The 22,477-nt window shown below is 41.7% G+C and overlaps 1 protein-coding gene across 1 annotated transcript in view; it reads right to left on the reverse strand.

Moving 5' to 3' along the window:
• The window catches only part of Armh4 (armadillo like helical domain containing 4), a 106,146-nt gene that overhangs the window by 2,811 nt on the left and 80,858 nt on the right, over positions 1-22,477 (reverse strand). The window contains exon 6 of the mRNA XM_050162345.1: positions 5,429-5,460. Coding sequence (XP_050018302.1) covers positions 5,429-5,460 — 32 coding nt within the window. The remainder of the gene's footprint in view (positions 1-5,428; positions 5,461-22,477) is intronic.

Consider the following 22,477-nt stretch of genomic DNA (forward strand, 5'->3'; position numbering starts at 1 on the left):
CAGCTTTAACTTTAAAATCTAGAATGAGTAGACAGGTGTTTTTATGAAAGAGGATGAGTCTTCCTCTTTTTCATTTTTGATTTGTTTGTTTAATTTCTGCCTCTCTGTGTGATGTGTATATGTGTGTCTGAGTGTATGTGCGTCACCAAGAGAGGACGGAAGACATCCATCACACCTAGCACTAGAGTTAGAGATGGTTGTAAGCCACCACATGGGTTATGGAATAGAACCTGGTCCTCAGCAAGAGCAATAAATGCTCTTAAACCACAGAGTCATCTTCCTAGCTCCGGACTAATTTCTAATCTAGAAAACTATTCAGACAGATGGGGGTAAGGGGGGGAGGTTTTCTGAAAGCACCGAGGTCTGTAGGCTGTTCTTCTTCCTCTAACCCTGCATGTGGAGCAGCAGAGGTGGCCTCACAGGGCCTCACAGAGCCTCACACCCTTGTCTATGCTCAGCATCTCCATCACCGCTCTCATATGCCAGAGTTTCAAATTGGGGCAAAATATGAAAATTTTTTCATTAATTTAAGAACAATGAGATTCTTTTAAATCAAAGTATTGTTTTCAAAGGTGAAACAAATCCCACCCAGGGATTTGTTCATTCTTCAACAAATTCATTCACTTTGTAGAAAAATCAGCTTTTCTAAAATTCTTGCAGATCCATTGAGTGTTATAAAAACTCAGTCATCTTCCATATAGAGAAATATTGGACAATGCAAAACTTTTGGTACTTTCATAAAAAATAGAGAATTTTTAAAAATCAATATTTTCAGTGCATTGAAATGTAACACCTATTTAATATGAAGAATAATCAAATTTTAGACCCATTAATGAACTTTTTATAAGTTATGCATTCAGAGGAAAACATTCTATTCTTTGGAATATCAACTTGTCAAACATTGCCTGAACCTTCTGCAGATATATAGCTTAAATCCATACCAACAATGTGGGTATTCAAAATATATCATTTTCTTCATATTTCACACACAAACAAATTTAATTATATCCTTCACTTTTTAAATGGTATCTTCTTTACCTTAAAGTCACAAGTAAACTGTAGAATGGGAATGAAGTGGTCAGGCCACCTTCCAATACTATGTAACCACTTGTCCTTTAAAGCTGGCTAAGCCAAAATAACGTCTTCCCCAGAGATGCCCATCGCTTATATTCTTCAGAAATAAAATAAGAAAGCGTGCACTTATTTTTTTAAGTTTTTAATTTTGCCTAGTAGATTTTCTTCATTTAAAACCACTGGCTGTGCATGTGCATATAGAAAAGGTGTCCAGAGCACACAGTTTACCCATGTGTTGTTCCAACCAAGACTGTGCAAAGTGGGTCTAACCATGATGAAACAGCCAGCAAGCCTAAAGTGATGGGCACTCTATGTTATATAAAAATCTGCATCTTCATAAATATGTGTACTATGAAAAATGAAAGACAGCTACAAAACGAAGAAAGGAAATGGGAGAAGTATGATAAGGGATATGTTACATAATTGATGGGATTTCATTTTAGAGGAGAAATATTTTTGTGAATGTCACTTTGAGTCTGTTAAAAAAGTTGCACTGCAGATACCAGGGACCATAAATATACTGTAGCTAACTACAGTCAGATTTGACAACACAATGTTCTTATTCTCAGAAACTATGCACTGAAGAATTAGGAATAAATAAATTATAGTCTGTGCAATTTATCATCAGATGGTTCAGGTAGGAATAAGGAGGAGAATGTCTTCACAAATGAAAGCTCCAAGGTGGTAAATGTTAGCAGTTGATGCAACTAGGCTAAAGGTGGGAGGGATGTTCTTGGTGCCATTCTTATTTTTATTTCTGGCCTATGAATTGTACAGCATTCCCTTTAAAGTCTAAGCATCTAAAATATATGGTAAACAAAAATCTCACTAGACATGCTTGCATTTATGTGTTTGCCTTTGAAATTATTTTTTAAGAAAATACATTTGTTCAGAAGCATCTGTTTTCAAGCAAGCTATAAGAAAAGCCCATGAAAGGCACTGAGGTCATAGTTCTTGGGTTCAGCCCCCAGCACCACATTAAACCAAGCATAGTGTACATACCTGTAATCACAGCATTGAGAGGTAGAGGCACGGAGATCAGAAAACAAAAGCCATCCTTAGCTACATAGTGAGGTAGGGGTCAACCGGGGCTACGTAAGACCCGGTCTCAAAAAACAAACAAATAAGCAAACACATACTGCAATGCCCTGCCTCAGATCTGCTGTTCTGAGCCTTGTGTTTTCTATGTAGCAGTAGCTCGCCAATGGGAGCACAGGTCAGAGGGACTTGTCAGGCTTGGGAACACAGACTATTGGGCCACATCCTCAGAGTTTCTAACTCAGCTCTAGAGTGAGTTCTGAGAATCTGCATTTCTGACAAGCTCCTGGGATTTTGAGGATGCTGGTCCAATGGCACTGTGGATCATTTGAGTTCGAGGCCAGCCTGGGCTACTAGAGCTAGTTCCAGGGCAGGCTCCAAAGCTACAGAGAAATCCTGTCTCTAAAAACTAAAAACAAAAAAAGAGAGAGAGAAAGAAAGAGAGAGAGAGAGAGAGAGAGAGNGAGAGAGAGAGAGAGAGAGAGAGAGAGAGAGAGAGAGAGAGAGAAAGAGAGAGAAAGAAAGAAAGAAAGAAAGAAAGAAAGAAAGAAAGAAAGAAAGAAAGAAAGAAGACTGAGCAAGCCAGCAAGCAACACCCTTCCATGTCCTCTGCATCAGTTTCTGCCTCCAGGTTCCTGACCTGTTTGAATTCCTGTCCAGACTTTCTCCAATGATGAACTGTGGTGTCAAAGTCTAAGCCATATACCACCCCACAAGTTGTTTTTTTGGTCATGGTGTTTCATCACAGCAATAGTAACCCTAAGACATCAAGGCCATACAGATTCATGTGGAGAGAGCTGAGTTGGACATGCCATCCAGAATCATGAATTACTTGCGAATGAAGGTCAAAATGATATATAATAAAACTGAAGCAGTTTGGCATGTTTCTGTGGCTCTACCCAGGAACCTCTGACTACAGCTGTGTTGGGCAGGAACTTCCTGTTACTCAAAATTGACTTTAATATTAACATCAAAACCCGAAAAATCAACAAAAGAAACAAACCAGGACTTTTGAAAACACCTTCTTTCCGAAAGCTCCCACAGCTAACAGAGGCCTGATATCAGAACAACTCATGAGACTAGACTGAGAGGGTATTCTGGCTTGACTAAAGAACTCAGTTCAATAGGTGTTTAGTTTTTGTCTAAGGGATTCAGTGACTTCCATCAGAGGCAGTAGCTTGCAAATTGCTTCTGAAAAGGGTAACTAGTAAGAACTGATATTTACATACAGATTATAAAGTTTAAAATATCTAACCTCAATGCAGCTTTCTGCCAAATTTTAAGCCTATTTTAATTGTTTTTGGAATAAATTTTAGAAATCTTTCTCATGATATTTTGTAGGGGCGTAAACAACCGGCAAATAGGATTAATCAGGCTAGCTTTAATATCAGCTTTATTAAGGTGAAGAACAGGAGAGCTTACAAAACCAGGGTTCCAACGATGACCAGGAAATAAAAAAGGGACCAGCGGGGCTCACGCCAGATTTATACGTAAACATTAGCCAGAGATGAACACGCCCCCTTGGGCTGGGCTTCCCCTACAATATTTTTCTAAATCTTTCTGTCCATCTGAACGTATCCTTTGACATAACTAGACTCACAACAAACACCAAAGATGGCAGCCACCAGCCTCAGCAGCCTGGAAGTTTCCTTTACCACTTTTCAGATGCATGAAAACAAAATAACCTCACTCTAAAAAGCTACATATATGTACATTTTACTGAGAAATAAAAGGATAGTGAGAACTATTATAATCCCATAATTTTAATTGCAATTGAATATCCCATTTTTTAACATTAAATTGTAGCAAAATTAAAAACTATCAATTCCATTATAGGAAAACTGGCTCAAATAATAAAACAAAATATATGGAAAGCCATAAGCCGAGATGTTTTGAGGCTGGGGAACTGAGGGCAATTAAATGCCTGGCCATTAAAAAGGTTTTCAAGCAACCGAAGTCCCAATTAAAGCTGAGCCGAGCTGAGCTAATGGAGTCTGACACTGGCTGCACCAAGGAACTAAGGCTTCCACCAATATTTTGAGGAGCAGTTGCAGTTAAAACTACAAAGCTACCCAATGTGGAAACTTGGAGAGGCTTGAAAATCAAAGAAAATAAAAGTGTGCACATGGAAAGGAATTAATACCACCATTCGGTGGGCTAAACGTGTACAGGAGAGGGAAGCACTTTCCACAGCCGCCCGTCTAGACAGGGTAGCTTGCTAGAGCCTTGTGAGAAGCATCATTGCAGTAAGTACACACCTAGGGTAGCTTCCTGTTCCACAGGCAGAGCTGAGCAACACTGCCAACATCCCCTAAAAGAAACTCTACCATGTAGATCAAGGGTGTTATTCAGCTGGACATATCACTCACAGTAAATGCTTATACATTTGTCACAATAAGGGGATGATGGCTCAAGTGGTTAAGGGGTCTTGCTCCTTGGGACTGAAGAGAAGGCTCAGTGATTGAGAGAGAGCACTGGCTGCTCTGGCAGAGGACCCAGGCTCCATTCCCAGTACCCACATGGTGACCCACAACTGTCCGTGACTTCAGTTCATATACATTAAGGCAAAATGCTCATATACATAAAATAAAATAAACACACCTAAAAAAAAATCATGTTTTGAGAGTTCTTGCTGTGCAGCTACAGGATCTGAGTTCAGATCCCAGAACCCACATTGCAAGTGGATGGTAGGTCTCTCTCATGACTGTAACCCCAGTGCTGTAAGGAGTGGAGATGGGAGAATTACTAGGGCTTGCTGGCTGCCAGTGTACCCCAAATCCATCAGCTCTGGGTTCAGTGAGAGATCCTGCCTCAAAAGAATAAGATAGAGAGTGATAGAGGAAGATACTTGACTCAATCTGTGGCCTCCATTCATGTATAAACACACATGGCTTTACACACATATGAATGTATACCCCCAACACACACACACACAAACGAGGTGGGGAGGAAAGGTGCTGGGAATCCAGAGAATAAAGTGCCTGTCTTCTGTGTTCCCAGTAAAGGAATCTGAAGGGAATATCTCTTTCTGAGGGAGGCCCAGAGCAGCAAATTGAAGATCCATTATTATTATTATTATCGTTGTTGTTTTAGAATGTAATTTAAATACAACATTCATCCCTTCCCTTTCCTCCCTCCACACTCTCTTATGCTTGTCATAGCTTTCCTCCAAGGTTATGACAGATATTACATGCATATGTATGTCTGTATGTATACATATAACTTCCTGAATGGTAACACGTGGGAGCTCCACTGCTCCGCAGATCTCCTATTTACCCTTCAGTAAAAATCAAAGGGAAGAAGAGATGCTCCTTACCTTGTCTTTTAGCTTTTCCATCCAGCTTCTCACTAGGAAAAAAAGAGAATTGGATATAAATAGCCATCTCCTACTTACATTTCACAATATTGCACTAACTTGTTAACTTGATACACTGAACTTCTTTTTTGCATGGAATATACTAAAAATATCAACAATATTAACAAAATGACAACAATGACCTTTTTTGAGACTGGGTCTTTCTACACAGTTCTGGCTGTTCTGGAACTTTCTACGTAGACCAGGCTGGCCTTGAACTCAGAGATTTGCCAGCCTCTGCTGTGGAATGCTGAGATTAGAGGAATGCCCCAACAGGCCATTTAGAAATGCAACAGAAAGCAAAAGCACTCCCCTGCCATTACTAGCTGAGTAGAGAATATTTTTGTGTGCCAACAGAGTTCTAGCTACTATTCAATGCATTAGGAGAAGACCCAGGAAAGGGACAGGGAATGACTTCCAAGGTGCTGTGTTCATTTTCTTCCTGCGATAGTTTTCCTTTAACCTGGTGCCTTATTTGTTTCCCTTCTTAGGATCAAGCAGAATGCTTCACTCGAAGCACCCTGGAGAGCAGAGAGCAGGGAGGGAGGGGGCGGTGGAGCACCAAGGCAGCCCAGGAGAAGAAAGAGTGGGGCCAAGAAGTCATTACTCTACAATAACCACTATCAATAACAGAAGAAACATGAGTGAAGGGCGTGGTGAAGCCCAGCTGAGCAATTGTCTGAAGATCCCGATAACGAGCATTTGGAGTTTCAACAGCAGAGACAGGCATCATTCAACACGTGCAGGGGGGCTGGAAACTGGAGACGGGAACTTCCCTCTTGCCTGACTTTCAATGTTCCATTGGCGCTTCAGTGAGCTTGTCATTTCCACACAGAAAAGTGTGTGGGAAAGACGGTGCATGTTCATGTTATCTTTACTACCAAGCAAAAGAATTCAGCAAACAAATTAAAGGTGAAAAACGAGGTTTCTTTGCAGTCCCCTTTCTTTCTGGGAGTTTTCAACAAGAAAAGGAGGACACTGAGCTTCTTCCTGAAGAGTCGGAGAGTAAATGTATGAACTCAATATGGCTACAGTCATTCATAGCTACCCGTTCTGCTGCTGCAGTACAAAAGCAGCCCTGGACGGTCTATAAGCAAATGTGCTCAGCTATGTTCTAATGAACTCTGTTTATAGACACCGAGATTTGAATTTTATGTAATAGTTTTATGTCATAGTCATTTTCTTTTAAAGACAAATTAAAATATAAAAAATTGTTTCCTCACAAGTTATATAAAAACAGGAGGCCAGTCAGAGTTGGCCGTGAGCCATAATTTGGGAGCCATGGAATAAGAATACTCTACTCAAGAAGTCAGCACCTCCATTTGCAATCTGACACCCACAATAATGTATTTGATCATGCCAACATGGCTATGCCTATTTCTTACAAAGCACATGCATTGTAACATGTGATCCATGAGTCGCCAAGCATGAGAGTCAGATAAACCTGAGCTCATAAGCCAGCTGTGGTGGCTCCTGTCCACAAGCTCAGCAATCAGGAGGCTGAGTCATGAGGACTGTTCATATTTAGGGTAGGCCTCAACTACAGTATGAGACCGTGTCTCAAAAGTGAGATACATGTATACTCATAGAAAAGATGGGGGAACTGGGATTCAGAGAAATTAAGAGATGCCTGCAGTCAACCGTTGAATGCTTGGGAATGCCCGCCTGAGTTCTCGAAGTGAGACTTCTCTGTCACCCCTCCCAAATGTGGAGATACCCTTGGCTTTCCCATCTCCTTTAATTGGCTCCAACTTCTTAGGGTTTTTCTTCCCTCATTGCTCTGTGCCACCTGGTGCAGACAGAGATGAGGTGACTATCAGGATAGGATCACATTTATAGGAAGGTCAGAACAAACACATCTAGGAACTTCAGAACCAGGCCAGGACTTGGTGCTAGTAGGAGTGAGTTCACCCAGAAGGGAGGTCAGCTGCTGACTCTAGAGGAACTAAGGAGCCTGAAGACCCTCAACTCCTGCTACACAAAGAAGAAAAGACAATAGATGCTCCGGGAGACCACTGTGAAGATTAGAAACGTCATATGTAAAATTACAGCATAGAATCAGATATAGAATTCAAACAGGGAGAAGAAAGACAATGAAATCTGGGACTTGTGTCACTGTATCTCAAATATAAAGCAGATTTCAATGTAAGCAAGAGAATATCCAAAATGCATTCAATAATTCCAAAAATATTTGCTATGTATATGATGTTTGGCCAAGCATTAAGCCCTATTGTGTCTATAATAAGTTAACAGATGCTATGAGACCTAGTTCCAGTGAGAAAGGGGGTCAGTTCTCAAGTCTCTAAGAGGTGGATGACAGGAAGCAGTGTGGGCTTTGAGAAAGCGAGGAACAGAGTCCAGAAGCAGGAAGTTGTCTGGGTATTATACAGAGAAGATGACAGCGCAGCTGGCACAGGGCGACTACTCTCAGAGCAGAAGGACAGCAGGCAAAGATCAAGGCTGGATTTAAGGCACCCGTAGGCTTTTCCACTATAAGAGACTCATGGCCAAGAGGAGCAGTTTCAACTTGTTCCTCTCCTGGAAAGCAGCTATTCATGTGTGAAGTCTGTGGAGTAAATTGTATGGAGTCTGTGATGGCCAAGTTTCAGGATTTGTTTGACTGGTAATTTTCAGTGGGGTGTGTGTGTGTGTGTGTGTGTGCTTTATGTATACTCCTGCCACAGTGCATGTCTGAAAGTCAGAGGATAACTACTACCTGGGGGATTTGTTTCCTCCAAGCATGTGGGTCATAGGGATCAAGCTCAGCTCAACAGGCTTGGTGGCAAGTACCTTTACTCACTGAGCCATCTTGCTCGTCCATGGTGGTTAATTTTAGTTGTCCATTTGACACAATGAAGACTTGCCTGGTGAGAGAGTCTCAATGAGGTTGTGTCTAGATCAGACTGACCTGGGGGCACATTTGCAGGGGTGTGTCTAGATTGGACTGACTTGGGAGCACGTGTGCAGGGGTGCATCTAGATCAGGCTGACCTGTGGGTACGTGTGCAGGGGTGCATCTAGACAAGGCTGACCTGGGGGCATGTATGCAGGGATGTGTCTAGATCAGGCTGACCTGTGGGCACGTGTGCAGGGGTGCATCTAGATCAGGCTGACCTGTGGGTACATGTGCAGGGGTGCATCTAGATCAGGCTGACCTGGGGGCATATATGCAGGAATGTGTCTAGACCAGGCTGACCTGTGGGCACGTGTGCATGGGTGAGTCTAGATCAAGCTGATCTGTGGGCACATGTGCATGGGTGAGTCTAGATCAAGCTGACCTGTGGGCACGTGTGCAGGAGATTACCATTATTGCCTTAATTGAGGTTAGAAGATTATAAGTCTAAAATAGATAATAAGTCTAAAATGTTTTAGACAAAGGTCTAAAAATAGTTTAAAAACTTGTCCCACGTAGTGTCTACAGAGTGGAATAAAATTTCAGAATATTTTTTAAAGATTTTATATGTATGGGTGTTTTGCCTGCATGTATGTCTGTATGCAACATGTGTTCCTGGTGTCCATGGTGTCCAGAAGAGGGTTCCTGATCCCCTGGAGCTGCAATTTCAGATGATCATGAGCTACCATATAGTTGCCGAGACTCGAACCCAGATCTGGAAGCGCAGCCAGTGCTCTTAACCACTGAGACGTCGCTCCAATCCCTCAAGGTGAAGTTATTTAAAGCAAAAGAATTATCAAAGTCTATAGCTTCAAGTCCTGTATCCCTGTGAGCCTCCCACAGGGGATGTTCTCCCCACAGCCCCAGAAGAAAAATACTACGTGTAACTAAAGTAAGGAACATCTAAAAAGTAACCAACTTAAATAACAAGAGGCAGAATTAAGGACAATATCTCTTTTATTCTCTATCTCTCTTGAGACTTGCCACATTATATATAGTTTTGAACTACTTCTTAATTAGGGGGAAAACACATTTTAACCCCCACAAAACTCTGCAAACCTTTACAACTTGAAGTTGGTAGTAAATTCCTGACTGTGAGGGGCCAGAGAAGTTGAGGTCTTTCCACTTGGCAAGTTCCCTAGATGACAGGTACAGACACTAGTGCCACTGAAGCTAGTTTGTGTTTCAAAATTTAGTTTAACAGAATTTGAAAAGCACAGCACTCAAAGAAGACCACCGTTCTCCGTCAAGTAGGGATGGATAGAAGTATCCAGACCAAAAGTAGGCTTGAATAAAGGCCACATAAAAAGCCTCACCTGATATACTCCCTGGTAAGAAGCGGAAGGGTTTTTGTCATAAGATCAGGGACAAAAAAAAAAAAAAAAAAAAAAAAAAAAAAAAAAAAAAAAAAAAAAAAAAAAAAAAAGATCAGGCACACAAGAATGCCTAATGTTGCCACTTCTGCTAGATACAGTAGCTGAAGTCCTAGCTGGTGGATTTAGATAACAGGAAGAAAAGGCTGTCTACTTGGAAATAAGTTAAATGGGAAAATATAAATTAAAATCCACAATCTTTTAAAGACACAACTCTAAAACTGTGCCATGCACATCCACACAGAGAGGTACAAATGCATAGGTGCACACCCACAAATGCACACAGGCACACATATGCATACACATATTATGAAGGCATACTAACACATGCATAAACACACATGCATGCATGCACACACAAACACAGACATACACATAGAAAATCTGGAAGTATAGTGATATTTCATTAGCATTTTAATAAATAAAACTTGCCTGAAGACCAGAGTAAAACAGCCCCACTGGTCAGTCTTACAGACCAGGCAGTGATGACAAACACATTTAATCCCAGTAGCCACACTAGTTTGCCATAGAAACCGGGTGGTGGTGGTGCATGCCTTTAATCCCAGCCCTAGAGAGGATTATAAAACGGGAGGACACAGCTCTCAGGCTCAGTCTCATTCTGAGATTCCTGGAAGCAGGATCACTATTATGGACTGAGGTAGAGGTAAGAGCCAGTGACTGGCTGTTTTGCTTTTCTGACCTTCAGGTTGAACCCCAAATTTTGTCTCTGGATCTTTATTAAGCTTGTTATATGGAAGAACTTATAATTGGATTGAGCAAAGTTACTGGATACCAAATAAACATGTTGATTGTTGAAATTTCCAGAGTTCAAACAATCTGTTGATTCACTGAGCTCTTCATCAAATCTCCAATATTATTTTTCACAGAAATTGAAGACACAACCTAAAATCCATATGAAACAAAATAAAATATTTGAAAAATCACGTATCTGGTAAAGAGTAAATACCCAAGCTGTATGAGACTAAAATTGCTCAAAAGCAAGAAGGGAAATCCTTTAACTTAAAATAATCCTAATACTCAGAAGGCAGAGACAAGTGGATACATTCAAAACTAGCCCTGTCTATTTAGCAAATTCCAGGCGACTTGGGGTTACATAGTGAGACCAAATCTCGAAACAACAACAGCAAAGTTGAAAAAGGAAAAAGAGCTGAACAGACATTTCTCCAGAGGACAGCCAATAAGAATATGAAAAACTATTAGGCATCACTGACTATATTCACTTTTTCTGTTGCTCTAACAAAAGTAGCAGCGGCTGGGACTGATAAAGAGGCTTATTTTAGCTCAGAGTGATGGCACAGGTCAAGAGCTGGTTGTCTAGTGATGGTTCTACAGCTTGTTCAAGAGGCCACCATAAGGAGGGCTCTGTGGGTTAAAGCAACCACACTTGAGTGTATGTAGAGGCTTTGCTGAGTTATGGAGGAAAAGGCTTATGAAAAGCGGGAGAGGATCCTTACCTGACTCCTTGTTTATCTTCTCTTCTCTGCCTGCAATCTTTGACAAATCTTCTCTTTTTCCTTGCTTTATGTGTGTCCCCTCCTGACTGTCAGCTACCCTCTGTGTGTTTTGTGATTCCTCTCTGTCTTTGCCCCTTACTCCCTCTCAGGAAGGGAACTGGGGTGGTGGATGTTGAGTGCATGCGTTCCTGTCTCTCCTGTGCGGCTCTCACCCAGATAGAATAAGCCAGAGTATAGTTTCATCTTAGCTTGTATATTTCCAGCTCTTTGTGTGTCTGGGGTTGCAGCACCCGAGTGCTCCTCTGGGCAACAACCCCCTGAGAGGCAGAAACCCTGGGGTGAAACTTAAAACTCAGAATGAGCAATACCGAGGACACTTAGTGTGGAGACTGATGTTCATGAGCCATGCCAAAAGCGCAAACTACAAAAGCCCCAAGGAGGAAAAAGAAATGAGGTAGAATATTCACGAACATACTTATTGTGGCTAAAAAGTGTCCTGCATCAGTTCCTGTTCTCATCAGTGACAAAATACCTTAAAGAAGCAAGTTAAGGAGGGTGATTGACTTTCCCTCATGGTTTGAAAGGGGACAGTCTGCCACAGAGGGTGATGCATAGTGGAGCTCATGGGAGCTGGGGAATTAGGGTTCTCACATCTCAACAGATCAGGAAAAAGGGACCAGACAGGAAGTGGAGCTGGGCTACATATATCTCCAAGACCCACCCTTCATTAACCTCTTCCCTTCAGCTAGGTCCCACTTCCAAAAGTTCTATAACCTCTCAAAGCACCTCCATGAGTTGGGACCAAGTGTTCAAATAGAGCCTGTAGAGGACATTTTACATCCAGATCACAGCTTGTGGCCATGAGGAAATCCACACTGAAAGAGTCTGCGAATCACTAGCATATCGGTGGAAATGAATCAAGAAAATGGATAAGATAACCTTAGGGTACAATGTATATATTAGTTAAGGTTCTCCAGAGAGGCAAAACCAGAGATGGCGGGGGGAGACCAAGAAGGAAAGGAAGAGTGGAAGAGGAGAGAGATGGGGAGAGAGAGCTGTGCTTATAACGAACTGCTCATAAGATTCTAGAGGCTGAGTCATCCCGTTGCCAGCTGAGAATCAAGAGCAGTGGTAACTTGGCTACAGGTCCAATCCAAAGGCCTTTTATCTAATGGAATTCTAACTGAAAAAAATTCCAGTCAGTCTGGATCTGTAAAATATTCCCTTTCTACACAGCGTTGTGAAAATATATATCACAGCACAGTCGATTTAGTTCACATTCCATTCTGGAAGGCTCATAAACGCGCCTCTGTAGTGAAGCACGTATCGGCAACTTTTTCAATTATTCTAAGACTTAAGTATCTTTTGCCTGAATCAAGAGAAAGGGAAGTTTGTATTTCTCCAAAATATAAAATGACAACCATACACTGGTTCTTGTTTTATCAAAGTGTGTCCACCTAAATTTCAGGGTGTTTCTACCCAGTCAAACCAAATGAAAACCAGCCCTCCCACTCTCTCTGTTGCTTAGTTTTCCTACTTACACACAGCACTTAATAAGAAGGAAACTATCACTCTGTAAGTATTAAATGTGTGTTTAAAAAAGAAAAGGTAAACACTGAATTTGTTTGTCTATGGATTAGTCTCTAGAGATCCTAAATCTACCTGCTTTCAAGTCACGTACACCCCTCCTATAATCCTTCACTCTTCACATAACTACAGAACTGCAAGATTCCAGCAGGCAGAATGACCTACTTCTCGGCACAGGGCTAAGTGAGCAGTAACCATGTGTTCAAGAAGCAATTAATTCTGAAGGCTCTGAAGTCATATTTACAGAGAAGGGCACCGAGAGGCCAGATAACCTAATCTCTACTTTCAAGCAGTGTTAGAAATATCTTTATTTACTGAACAGTTAGTCTGATAAGATTCCAAGGGACTGGCTTAAAATGACCCTCAGTACCTGCCAGGGTCATTTAATGATAACCATGTTAATAATGACAAATTATATATGGTATTGTCACAACTTCTGTGATGAGAAGGTGGTCATAAACCTCAGCCACATGTAAACATATGGTGCCTAAATGAAGGAGATGCCCTTCCCTAAATGGAAGGCATACAACACTGCTTCCCACTGTTTAGCAGAAGAGCAACAGTTGGTCAGCTCCCACCCTGCACAACTGAGAGAGGTGAAGGAGCACTGGTTTTCAACTCTGGTGCCCTGAAAGCACCGCTGGGCACTGGGGCTCATGATCTCTCACTCAGCAGTACTGACTTCTCCCCTCCTCAAGGCTTCTCCTCGTGTTTTAACTACCTGATCTCCCTCCAGCCAGTGGTTAAGAACAGAAAATGCTTTGTCTTCATTATGTTAATCAACAGGTGATGATTGCATGCATCTGTGGGGCAGAATGCAGGAATTTGGGATTGACAGGCAGTGTGTGATGTTCAAGTCCAGGGTGATTAGAATCCTTCCCTCCTTAAGAATTTATGGTTTTGTGCTGGGAATTTTAGAACTCTTCTATAACTTCTGTGAATATTATTTTAAGACATGTTACATTTGTTTATGCTGTGGGACATTTGTATGATGCAAAAGATGTTTGCATTCTTTTATACTGCATTTGATTAAGTGTGTGAAGTTGTATTACTGTGCCTGTCCTATGATCTCTCATATCTCTTATCCTCCGAGACTTTCCAGACTCTGGTAAGCACCAGTCTATGCTCCGCTCTTCTGAGATGATTTCTAGAGCCCACGTATCCATGAGATCACACAGCACTCAGCACTTGTCTTTCTGGGCCTGGCTTCTTTCATCAAACACAAACATCTCCAACTCCTTCCAAGTTGTCAGAGACTGTAGAACTTCTTCCTTTCCTGACTAAGTAACGCTCCGGCCTGCACAGACTCACAGTCTTTATCCAGTGACATCCGTGGAGACCTAAGTGACCCCATAGCCTGACCGGCATGAATAGCGTTGCTGTAAATGTAGGAGTTGGGTATTCTTTGATACACTCACTCCATTTTCTTTACATACACACCCAGTTAATGGGATGCTAGAACCCACTTTATTTTTAATAGAATGTTTTCTGTTTCCACAAGTTCACTAGAAGAAAAAAAAAGTTCAGGTAAGCTGCTTAACAGAGCCATTGATGTGAAACTCACAACCCTTGTTAACCAGAGTTAAAGATGCCATTAGCCCTGCACACAGCCTTCCTCATGCTCAATTTCTATGTAGTATGGTAGAGCACATTAGCTTTAAGGCGGAGCCACTCTTCTTTATATGACTTCTGGGTTTCAATAAAAAAAGCCATGGTTTGGACTCAGGGCTGAGGTTTACAAGATTTTTCCTGGAAATAGCTCTCATCTAGAGTTTTGGACATAATTTTATTTAATCACACAAAGCCCCCACTTCCCACTGCTTTGACACAGGCAACAGGTGAAATCACTTATCAGCAGAGTACTCAATGAGCACTAACGTGGTTTTAGAGGCTGCTTCAGGCTTTGTTTTCCTAAAGTCACACTTAAAATTTCACGAGGCTTCCCTCTCCAAAGTGCTAATGTCAAGCTACACTCTCAAGACAAATTAAGACCAATATCTGCCTAAGACTCCTGTGCATTGATGGGTTGATGGGGGAACCTACAGTTCTGTAAGATAAATAAGTCTGGGGGATCTTCCCTACACTACAATACCCAAAGCCAACAGTAAAAGCCTTTTGCTAAAGTATAAAACAATGTTTTAACATATATATGCACTGTGAAATGATCATTATAATCTGACATGTCTACATACATGATTGTACATTGCATTTGTGTATGTGTTGAGAACACTTAAGCCCCGTTCATTTAGAAAGTACTGCTTGTGTTAAGGGTTCTAAAGATGAAGGGGGCATGAGGAAACGTTGGGAGGTGACAGCTTTGTTTATGATCTTAGTGTCAGGGATGTGTATTTATCTCCAAGCTCATCAAGTTGTAGACATGAGTCATGTGCAGGTTTTTCTATGTTAAAACAAGAACTGAAGCATCACAGTAAATATACCCAAGGGTGGAACTTGACTGCCACCTGAATGAGTTACTGGAACTCTCCCTGAGCTCTTGGTCCCCAGGGGAAAGCCCAGGGGTCTTGGTATCCAACACAGAAGAGCAGGTCAGGACATCAGACTTCGCCTTTTCCCTTCTCAGTTTCTTCAGCAAGGTTTCCAGGGCTAATGGGAGCAGCTGCCCGCTCACCATGGATGTTGCTTCCCTTCCCTTCTTTCTTAGCTGCTTGGAGCACGAGCACCTGTACTCACGGCTGGGTGTTTCCTGCATTCCCTTGCTTTCCCTCCCGCTGGATCGTTTATTTCCTTCATGAGTTGGCATTTTTTTTTTCTGTGAACACATTTCTTCAGTGGAGGTTGATTTTCCACAGGCACCTTGAATTGAAGAAATTTGAAAACCTGTGATGTGCACACCAGGACCAGGGCCCTCACCTTCCTGGGATGGGTGGTCCCAGGCTCCTTTCCCAGCTGGACATCCTTGCATCATGAAGTTAAGCCTGGAATTTCCAGTGTCTTTTCTTCCTCACTCACAGTCAGAAACTGAGGAAGAGGGGGTATCCTCCTAGGTTTCTCAGGCCTCGGTATGGTGGTATTCTTTCCCTGGGAGTGGGAGCAATGTTCACAGAGCATGTCCATTGTTCAGGAACTCCAGCTCTGCTCCATGCCCCACACCAGCCAAAGGCCACATCTCTTGATAATGTGTTGGTTTTAAACTCTTCGTTTCATCCCAGTTTCTGTGTTTGGTACATTGTCTCCACACCCACAGTCCCCCACGCATCACCTGGGAGCGACATTGCTTGGGCTTCACATAGCTTCTTCTGGCAACAAGGGATTACTTATCAAGACCAGGCATGCACACTGTCATGATCAACATGCTTTGAGAACACTGGAATTTACCCAGTATTTCCATGCATTCTAGCAGAAGGTGAGAATCCACAGTCACCCTTTCCACCCCACTGCAAAAACTAGAGATACGGGTTTAACGTCAAACTAGGTACTTTAAAAAAAAAAAACTGGAACAACATTCTTGCAGCAAAAATGGGAGTTTTAAAGAGATAACTCAACAGCATTCAACACATTTACAGTGCTATGCAGCCACTACCTCTAATGAGTTCCGAATTACATTAGCACATCAGTCTGAAAGAGCTGCCCCACAACATCCCCAGGAACTACTAATCTGCTTCCTGACTTGCATGTGTTCAGAACAAGGCATATGAATAGACCTATATAGTTCACAACACTCTGTCTGTATCCTTCTGCTTAACATAATATTTTCTAGGCCCAACCCTCCAACTAGTAGCATTCATGCAAACAACCAACAAGCATATAAAAATATGCTGAGTGTCATGAGTCATTAGAGAAATGCAAATCAAAGCCTAAGTGAGATACTACTTCACGACCAGTTTAAACCAGAAGGCCTGTTTAAAAAGGACAGGACCTGACAAGTATTGATTAAGACAGAAATTGAAACCACTGCAGAAAACAACCTGTCAGCTCCCTAAAAGCTGATCACAGAATTACCACACAACTTAGAATTCACTCTTAAGTACACACCTAAAGGACTGAAAACAGGTCCTTAAGCAAATGTTTGGTGATAAATATTAACACCAGAACCATTCAAATGTCCGAATGAATGAACAACTCAAATATCTACCAACTAACAGACAAAACACAAAACACAATGGCATATTGTCCAGCCATAAAAATGAACTCTTTTTACATCATGAACCTAGAAATTATTGTTCTAAGTGAAAGGAAATGAAAGTGCTCACTAATAAAAGATGGGGCAAAGAATGATCTGTATCATTCCAGAAGTCAAGGAAGTGCAACCAAGAAAGAGCAGAACTCATATTCCATTCACACATGCTCAACCCACCCTGCCTCAGTCCGCTGGGATGGCCCCCATGCTGTCCTCTCCTGGAGCAAAGGGAGTCAGTGCAGAGGTATTCTTCCTGAAATGATCTTTTAAAGCTGTTTCTCTGGAGTGTCAATATTATCAGGAGTCAATTCCGAACAAAAAGCAGCTGAGCTAGAATCAGTGCCTGATACATGTTTTCTATTTTTAAATCTCTTCTTGTGAGATACACCTGTGTACAGTATTACACATAATATGTGTGGTACCGTTATAGTCATTGTCAAGTGTGCAGCTTGATGCCATTAAATATACCCAAGCTGCCGTCATCCATCCCACCGTTGACCTCCAAATACTGGCTCCCTGTCTCCTTTCTCCCAGTGACCACTGATTTACACTCTTCCTTTATGACTCTGGCCTCTCTAAACCTTCCATAACTAGAATCATACAGTATTTGCCCTTGTGACTGCTGTGTTCTATCTACCATATTGTCCTCAAGGGCATCCATGGGGTACTGTGTTTTATAGTCCCCTCCCTTAAGCCTGAACGATACTCCACTCTATGTATAAAACACATTTTGCTTATCTATTCCTGATGATGGACACAAGTTGCTTCTAAATTTTAGGTATTCTGAATAAAGCTGCTATATGCACATTACCATGAAAATATCTTCTCACGACCCTGCTTTCAATTCATTGGGCGTATTTAACTAGAAATTGAATTAGGTTTGTAATTTGATATACTTCAATAAAATTAGAAGAGTTCTACAATGTAGCCAATATTTACTGAGATTCTAATGAGGACCAGGTGACGTGCTAGAAAATAATGGCAAAGCCTTACACAGTTAGGTTTAAAAGAAATTGAATTCTCTCTCTTTTATTTTCAAGCATGCATAATTAAACCTCAAATCTCTGAGCATCAGTTAGCCACTAGAAATAAAATCTGATTGTCCCTGAGATTCATTTCCACATGCACTTATGGGTTGTCCAGCGTCAATGGCCTCAGTCACCCATCCACCAAAATAGATCTGTTTTTACCCAATAGCAAACGAATCCTGAATCCTTTACAGATGGATCAGCTAGAAGCCTTTCATTTAATTGGCAATATAACTATGCACATTATTAATAATACATTATTTTCTTCATAATGTAGGAGTCTAAAGGCCATTAACACTATGGTAAGTTACAAATGTGCATTAAGAAGCTAAGCAAATAACAGCCACTTTCCCTGTGGGACAAAGTTACAGGGAAAATTTCCCAAGATTTGTGTGAGGTTTTATCTTCGACACAGAGGGTTTTGGAGCAGACTTCAGCAAGAACATCCATCTCTGGGAACATCTAATGCTGAGAAAGCTTATTATTATTATTATTATTATTATTATTATTATTATTATTATTATTGAGACAGAGTCTTTCTATTTAGCTCTGACTAACCTAGATCTCACTGTATAGACCAGGCCCTTTTCAAACTCATAGAGATCCAGCTCTCTCCCTTCCAAGTGCTGGGATAAAAGGAGTGCATCACCACACTTGCCTGCTCCCAAATTTTTAATGCCAACCATGGTAAACTAATACACTTTAATTCAAGACCTGGTTATTCACAGAAAGAAAATGATCCCCAATGGACATTGGACAAATGTTTCCTGAACAGTCTTCCCTTTCATTGGCTTCTGCCACACTTCTTCCTAACTGTGCTGCAATGAGCCTTTACCTTGTCCCTCAAATGCATCCTCATTTTCTTCCAAGCCATCATTGCCCAAGGCAATTTGATGTAATTACTTTCTGCTTAAAAATCTCTCCAAAGCTTGTTGCCCTTACAAAAAGGTATAGCTATTACAATTGCCTCACAGGATCCTATGTAATTTCAGTTCGGTGAGCCAAGCCTGCCTCACTTCCAAACCTTCACACCCGCTCTACCCTCTGTCTCCACTTTGACCTATACTATCCTGCCCCACCCCCCAAGATTCTGGGGCCAACACATCTGTGCAGCACAGATGCTTCCCCTGCATGACTTCCAGATAATGATGAATGGCAGGTTCCAGTGATAGCCCATTCTTGTGGACAGAAGAGCCTTCTCATCAGCAACGAGGGCCCAAGAACTCATAGCCAACCTTGTCCAAACTGTTTGAACTGAAATACCATCTGAGTCCTTTTCCAATGGGAAAGAAAGATGAACGTTGTCAGAACCAAAATGGAGTCATCAAGAAAAAGTTCTACCAATAAAGATTGCCTGACAGTAACTATGCAAATGACTTTACCAGTTTACCATTTACAGACTTCCTTGGAGGTAGCCACAACCTCATACAGAAAGTACTTCTACAAGGCCATCAGCCAAGAAACTTCCTATTTATCCTTGGACCGAGGCCCCTGTTGTTATTCATCACCATGGCCACAGAGTACTGTTTCAAAAGTACCTGATGGGATCTTCATCATTTTTGTCTTTAACCATTTCCTCTTGCCTCAGTCTCTCTTAAGAAGGTCACAGTTTATCATGGGATGGGTCACCATCATAATGATCTGCTGATCCCAAGTGAATAGCATGGCTCCCTGGGAAATTCTTAGTTGATTCTTTAATTTAGTTTGATACTCCTCAGTCCTTTTCCTTTTGGCCTTTCTTTTGAGGTGGGTTAGATATATTTAAGGAAGGAGGGGGGGTCACAGGAAGGGAAAGAATCTCTTTCCCCTGGCATATAGTTTGCTTTTCTTTCTGAGAGTCAAGCTACTCCAACACAACTGGTCAAGTTAAAATTGCCTACAGCAATACTTCCTGATTTTCTTTTGTTTTCTTTTTCAAAACTGTTTTAATTGAGCTATACATTTTTCTCTGCCTGCTCCCTTTCCTCCCCCTCCCCTTTAACCCTCTTCCATGATCCCCATGCTCCCAATTTCTAATTTACTCAGAAGATCTTGTCTTTTTCTACTTCCCATGTAGATTACACCCATGTATGTCTCTCTAGGTTCTCTGGGGTTATGAACTGTAGGCTGGTTTTTCTTTGCTTTGTGTCTAAACCTACTGGTTTCTAAAGACACTGAAAACAAAGATGTTCAAACAAATGAACTGCAATAACTTAGGGCTGAAATGTTTGTAACCTTGATGCGTACCATGTTAGATCTCCTCTTGAGAGTGGAAAGCACGGGGGATTGTTTAGCCACTTGGGACTTCACTTGGATTGGGCCATGTACACGTCTCTCTTCTACTAATACACTTGACAGATGGAGACCTTTACCTTCATGAAGTAAACACATACACAGATTCCTTTCCAAACAATGTACCTAGCAACCTGTTAGCAACTGAGGGTGCCCACATGCATCAAGCTGCATGTACATCCATCTCTGAAGAATAGAATAAGTTTCTTTTCTACCTGGAGACCATCAGTTTTCTATTTAATTACAATCCAGTTATGTGTGGATAAAAGGCTAAGGGGCTGCTCCAATCTGAACTGGTGTAGGGTGCATATAAAACAAGGAAACTCTGCTTTCTAAGTGAATGTTTAGTTGGGGAATCTTCTATTAGCCATCTTAAGCCTATGCATAATTGGGTATACATATGTTTAAAATCAGATGCATTATGGAAAGGGACATGCACAGTAGAGAAAAGGCCATACAACTTTAAAACTGTCGATCAAAATAGTCATCCAAAATATGTCCTTAATAACCAATTCCTCCTTCCATTAGAACATATAAAAGGAAGGAAGAATCAGGACGTTGCCTAGGGCTCCGGAGCGCCCTCACTCCTGTGTCCTGCTCCCCTTCATGACAGTGCACTGCCTTCTGGTTTGTGCTGCCGCTGTGCTGGGATAAAGCATTCTTTCTGCCTTACAACCTGCGTATCCCTGTATTTGTTTCTTAAATAACCCTACCAAGAACCTGGAATCACCCAACCAAAAGCAAGGGTCTCATCCCCACATCAAAATAGCTTGGTGCCTCATACAATGACCTAACCATTTCATTTACAGAAGCACATTCTGTAAGAAAGAGGAAAACCTGCTCCTGTCACTTACTTAACTTTTAAACTTTGAATTTTTTCTTTTAAATCTAGCAAATCATACTGTTTGAGGAATATAACTTACAAAGCCACAGCACCATATAGAACACTGTAGTAAAGACACGTAACTTCACCTCCCTCCCCACCACCCAGGACTCAATGAACTGTTTGTCTTTTCCCAAGGTGACTGCCTACTTTATCAACTCAGTAGCTCTGTTTCGTTCTGGCTTATCTGAAATCCTTCTCTGCAGCATAAACCCAACTTTATCTAAGTGGGAAAGGGCTCCCCAGCTGTGACCTGGGTTGCAGCCAAAAAATGTCACAGAAGCGGGACCTTCTCCGCAGTGTGCATGCCCATGCTTTCCCGACCTCGCAGCTTCTCCTGTCTTCCCAGGTGTTGCCTCACAGTAATCTTTCCACAAGCAAACACATCTCAGTTCTCCTCAGAGAACTTAATAAGACCTAATTCTCTTTTAGCTAAAATGATCAAAAATTGAAAGTCTTACATGCTGGATTCTATTTAGATTTGTTTATTCTGAAGATATGTGGACACATTGCATTCATAACAGTTTACCAAAATTTAACTGGTTTTGAAAAAAAAAAAAAGTCCTTGCTTGGGCCATTCTTCTCCGCTCAGGCTCCCAAGCAGCTGGAACCTCAGGCACCCAATACCACACTTGGCTTTGCAAAGAATTTTTAAATTAAAAATCTTTCTCTTTGACTCTTTGTTTTCTAAAAAGAGGTCCATAAAGTGGCCTTCCCGAATGGATAACTATGGCTCACTAAGAGCCTGAGACAAAAAGAAGAGGTTGCTTCTGTGCCAAAACAGAACTGATGAAATAGAATTCAAAAGGTATCTGACACCCCACTCCATGGGTTGTGGATCAGTGAACACACCCAGACTCCTAAGGCACGGTGGACAAATTAGTGCCACTGCATGGTGAGATATGACAGCATTGCAGAGATGATGGGGAGGATGAGAACCGTGATAAGCAGAAGATGGGAGGGATGCGGTCAACGGCTGTGCACAGCAGGAAACATGTCTCTGTTCCACCCTCTTAATACTGCTGATTTCAGGCATGATATCAAGAAGAGTAATATTGTTGAAATAGGAGCGGCGGGGCTGCGTCCCCAACACCCCAGCCGCTTGGCTAGCTCACGCCCGAAATAACAACACACAAACTGTATTCATTTAAAAACTGCTTGGCCCATGAACACTAGCCCTTACAGGCTAATTCTCGCACCTGGACTAGCCCATTTCTAATGATGTTTGTAAGTACCCCAAGGTGGGCTTACCGGGAAGATTCTAGCCTACATCCATCCGGGATTGGAGGAGCTTCATTGCGTGCATCTGCCTGGGAGATCTGAGCATGGTGTCTCTGCTCCAGCAGAGCTGTCGGGTCTCTCC

Source organism: Alexandromys fortis, unplaced genomic scaffold, assembly GCF_014885135.2.
Source record: "Alexandromys fortis isolate MF-2015 unplaced genomic scaffold, M_Fortis_MF-2015_v1.1 scaffold_130, whole genome shotgun sequence".
NCBI classification, from domain to species: Eukaryota; Metazoa; Chordata; class Mammalia; order Rodentia; family Cricetidae; genus Alexandromys; species Alexandromys fortis.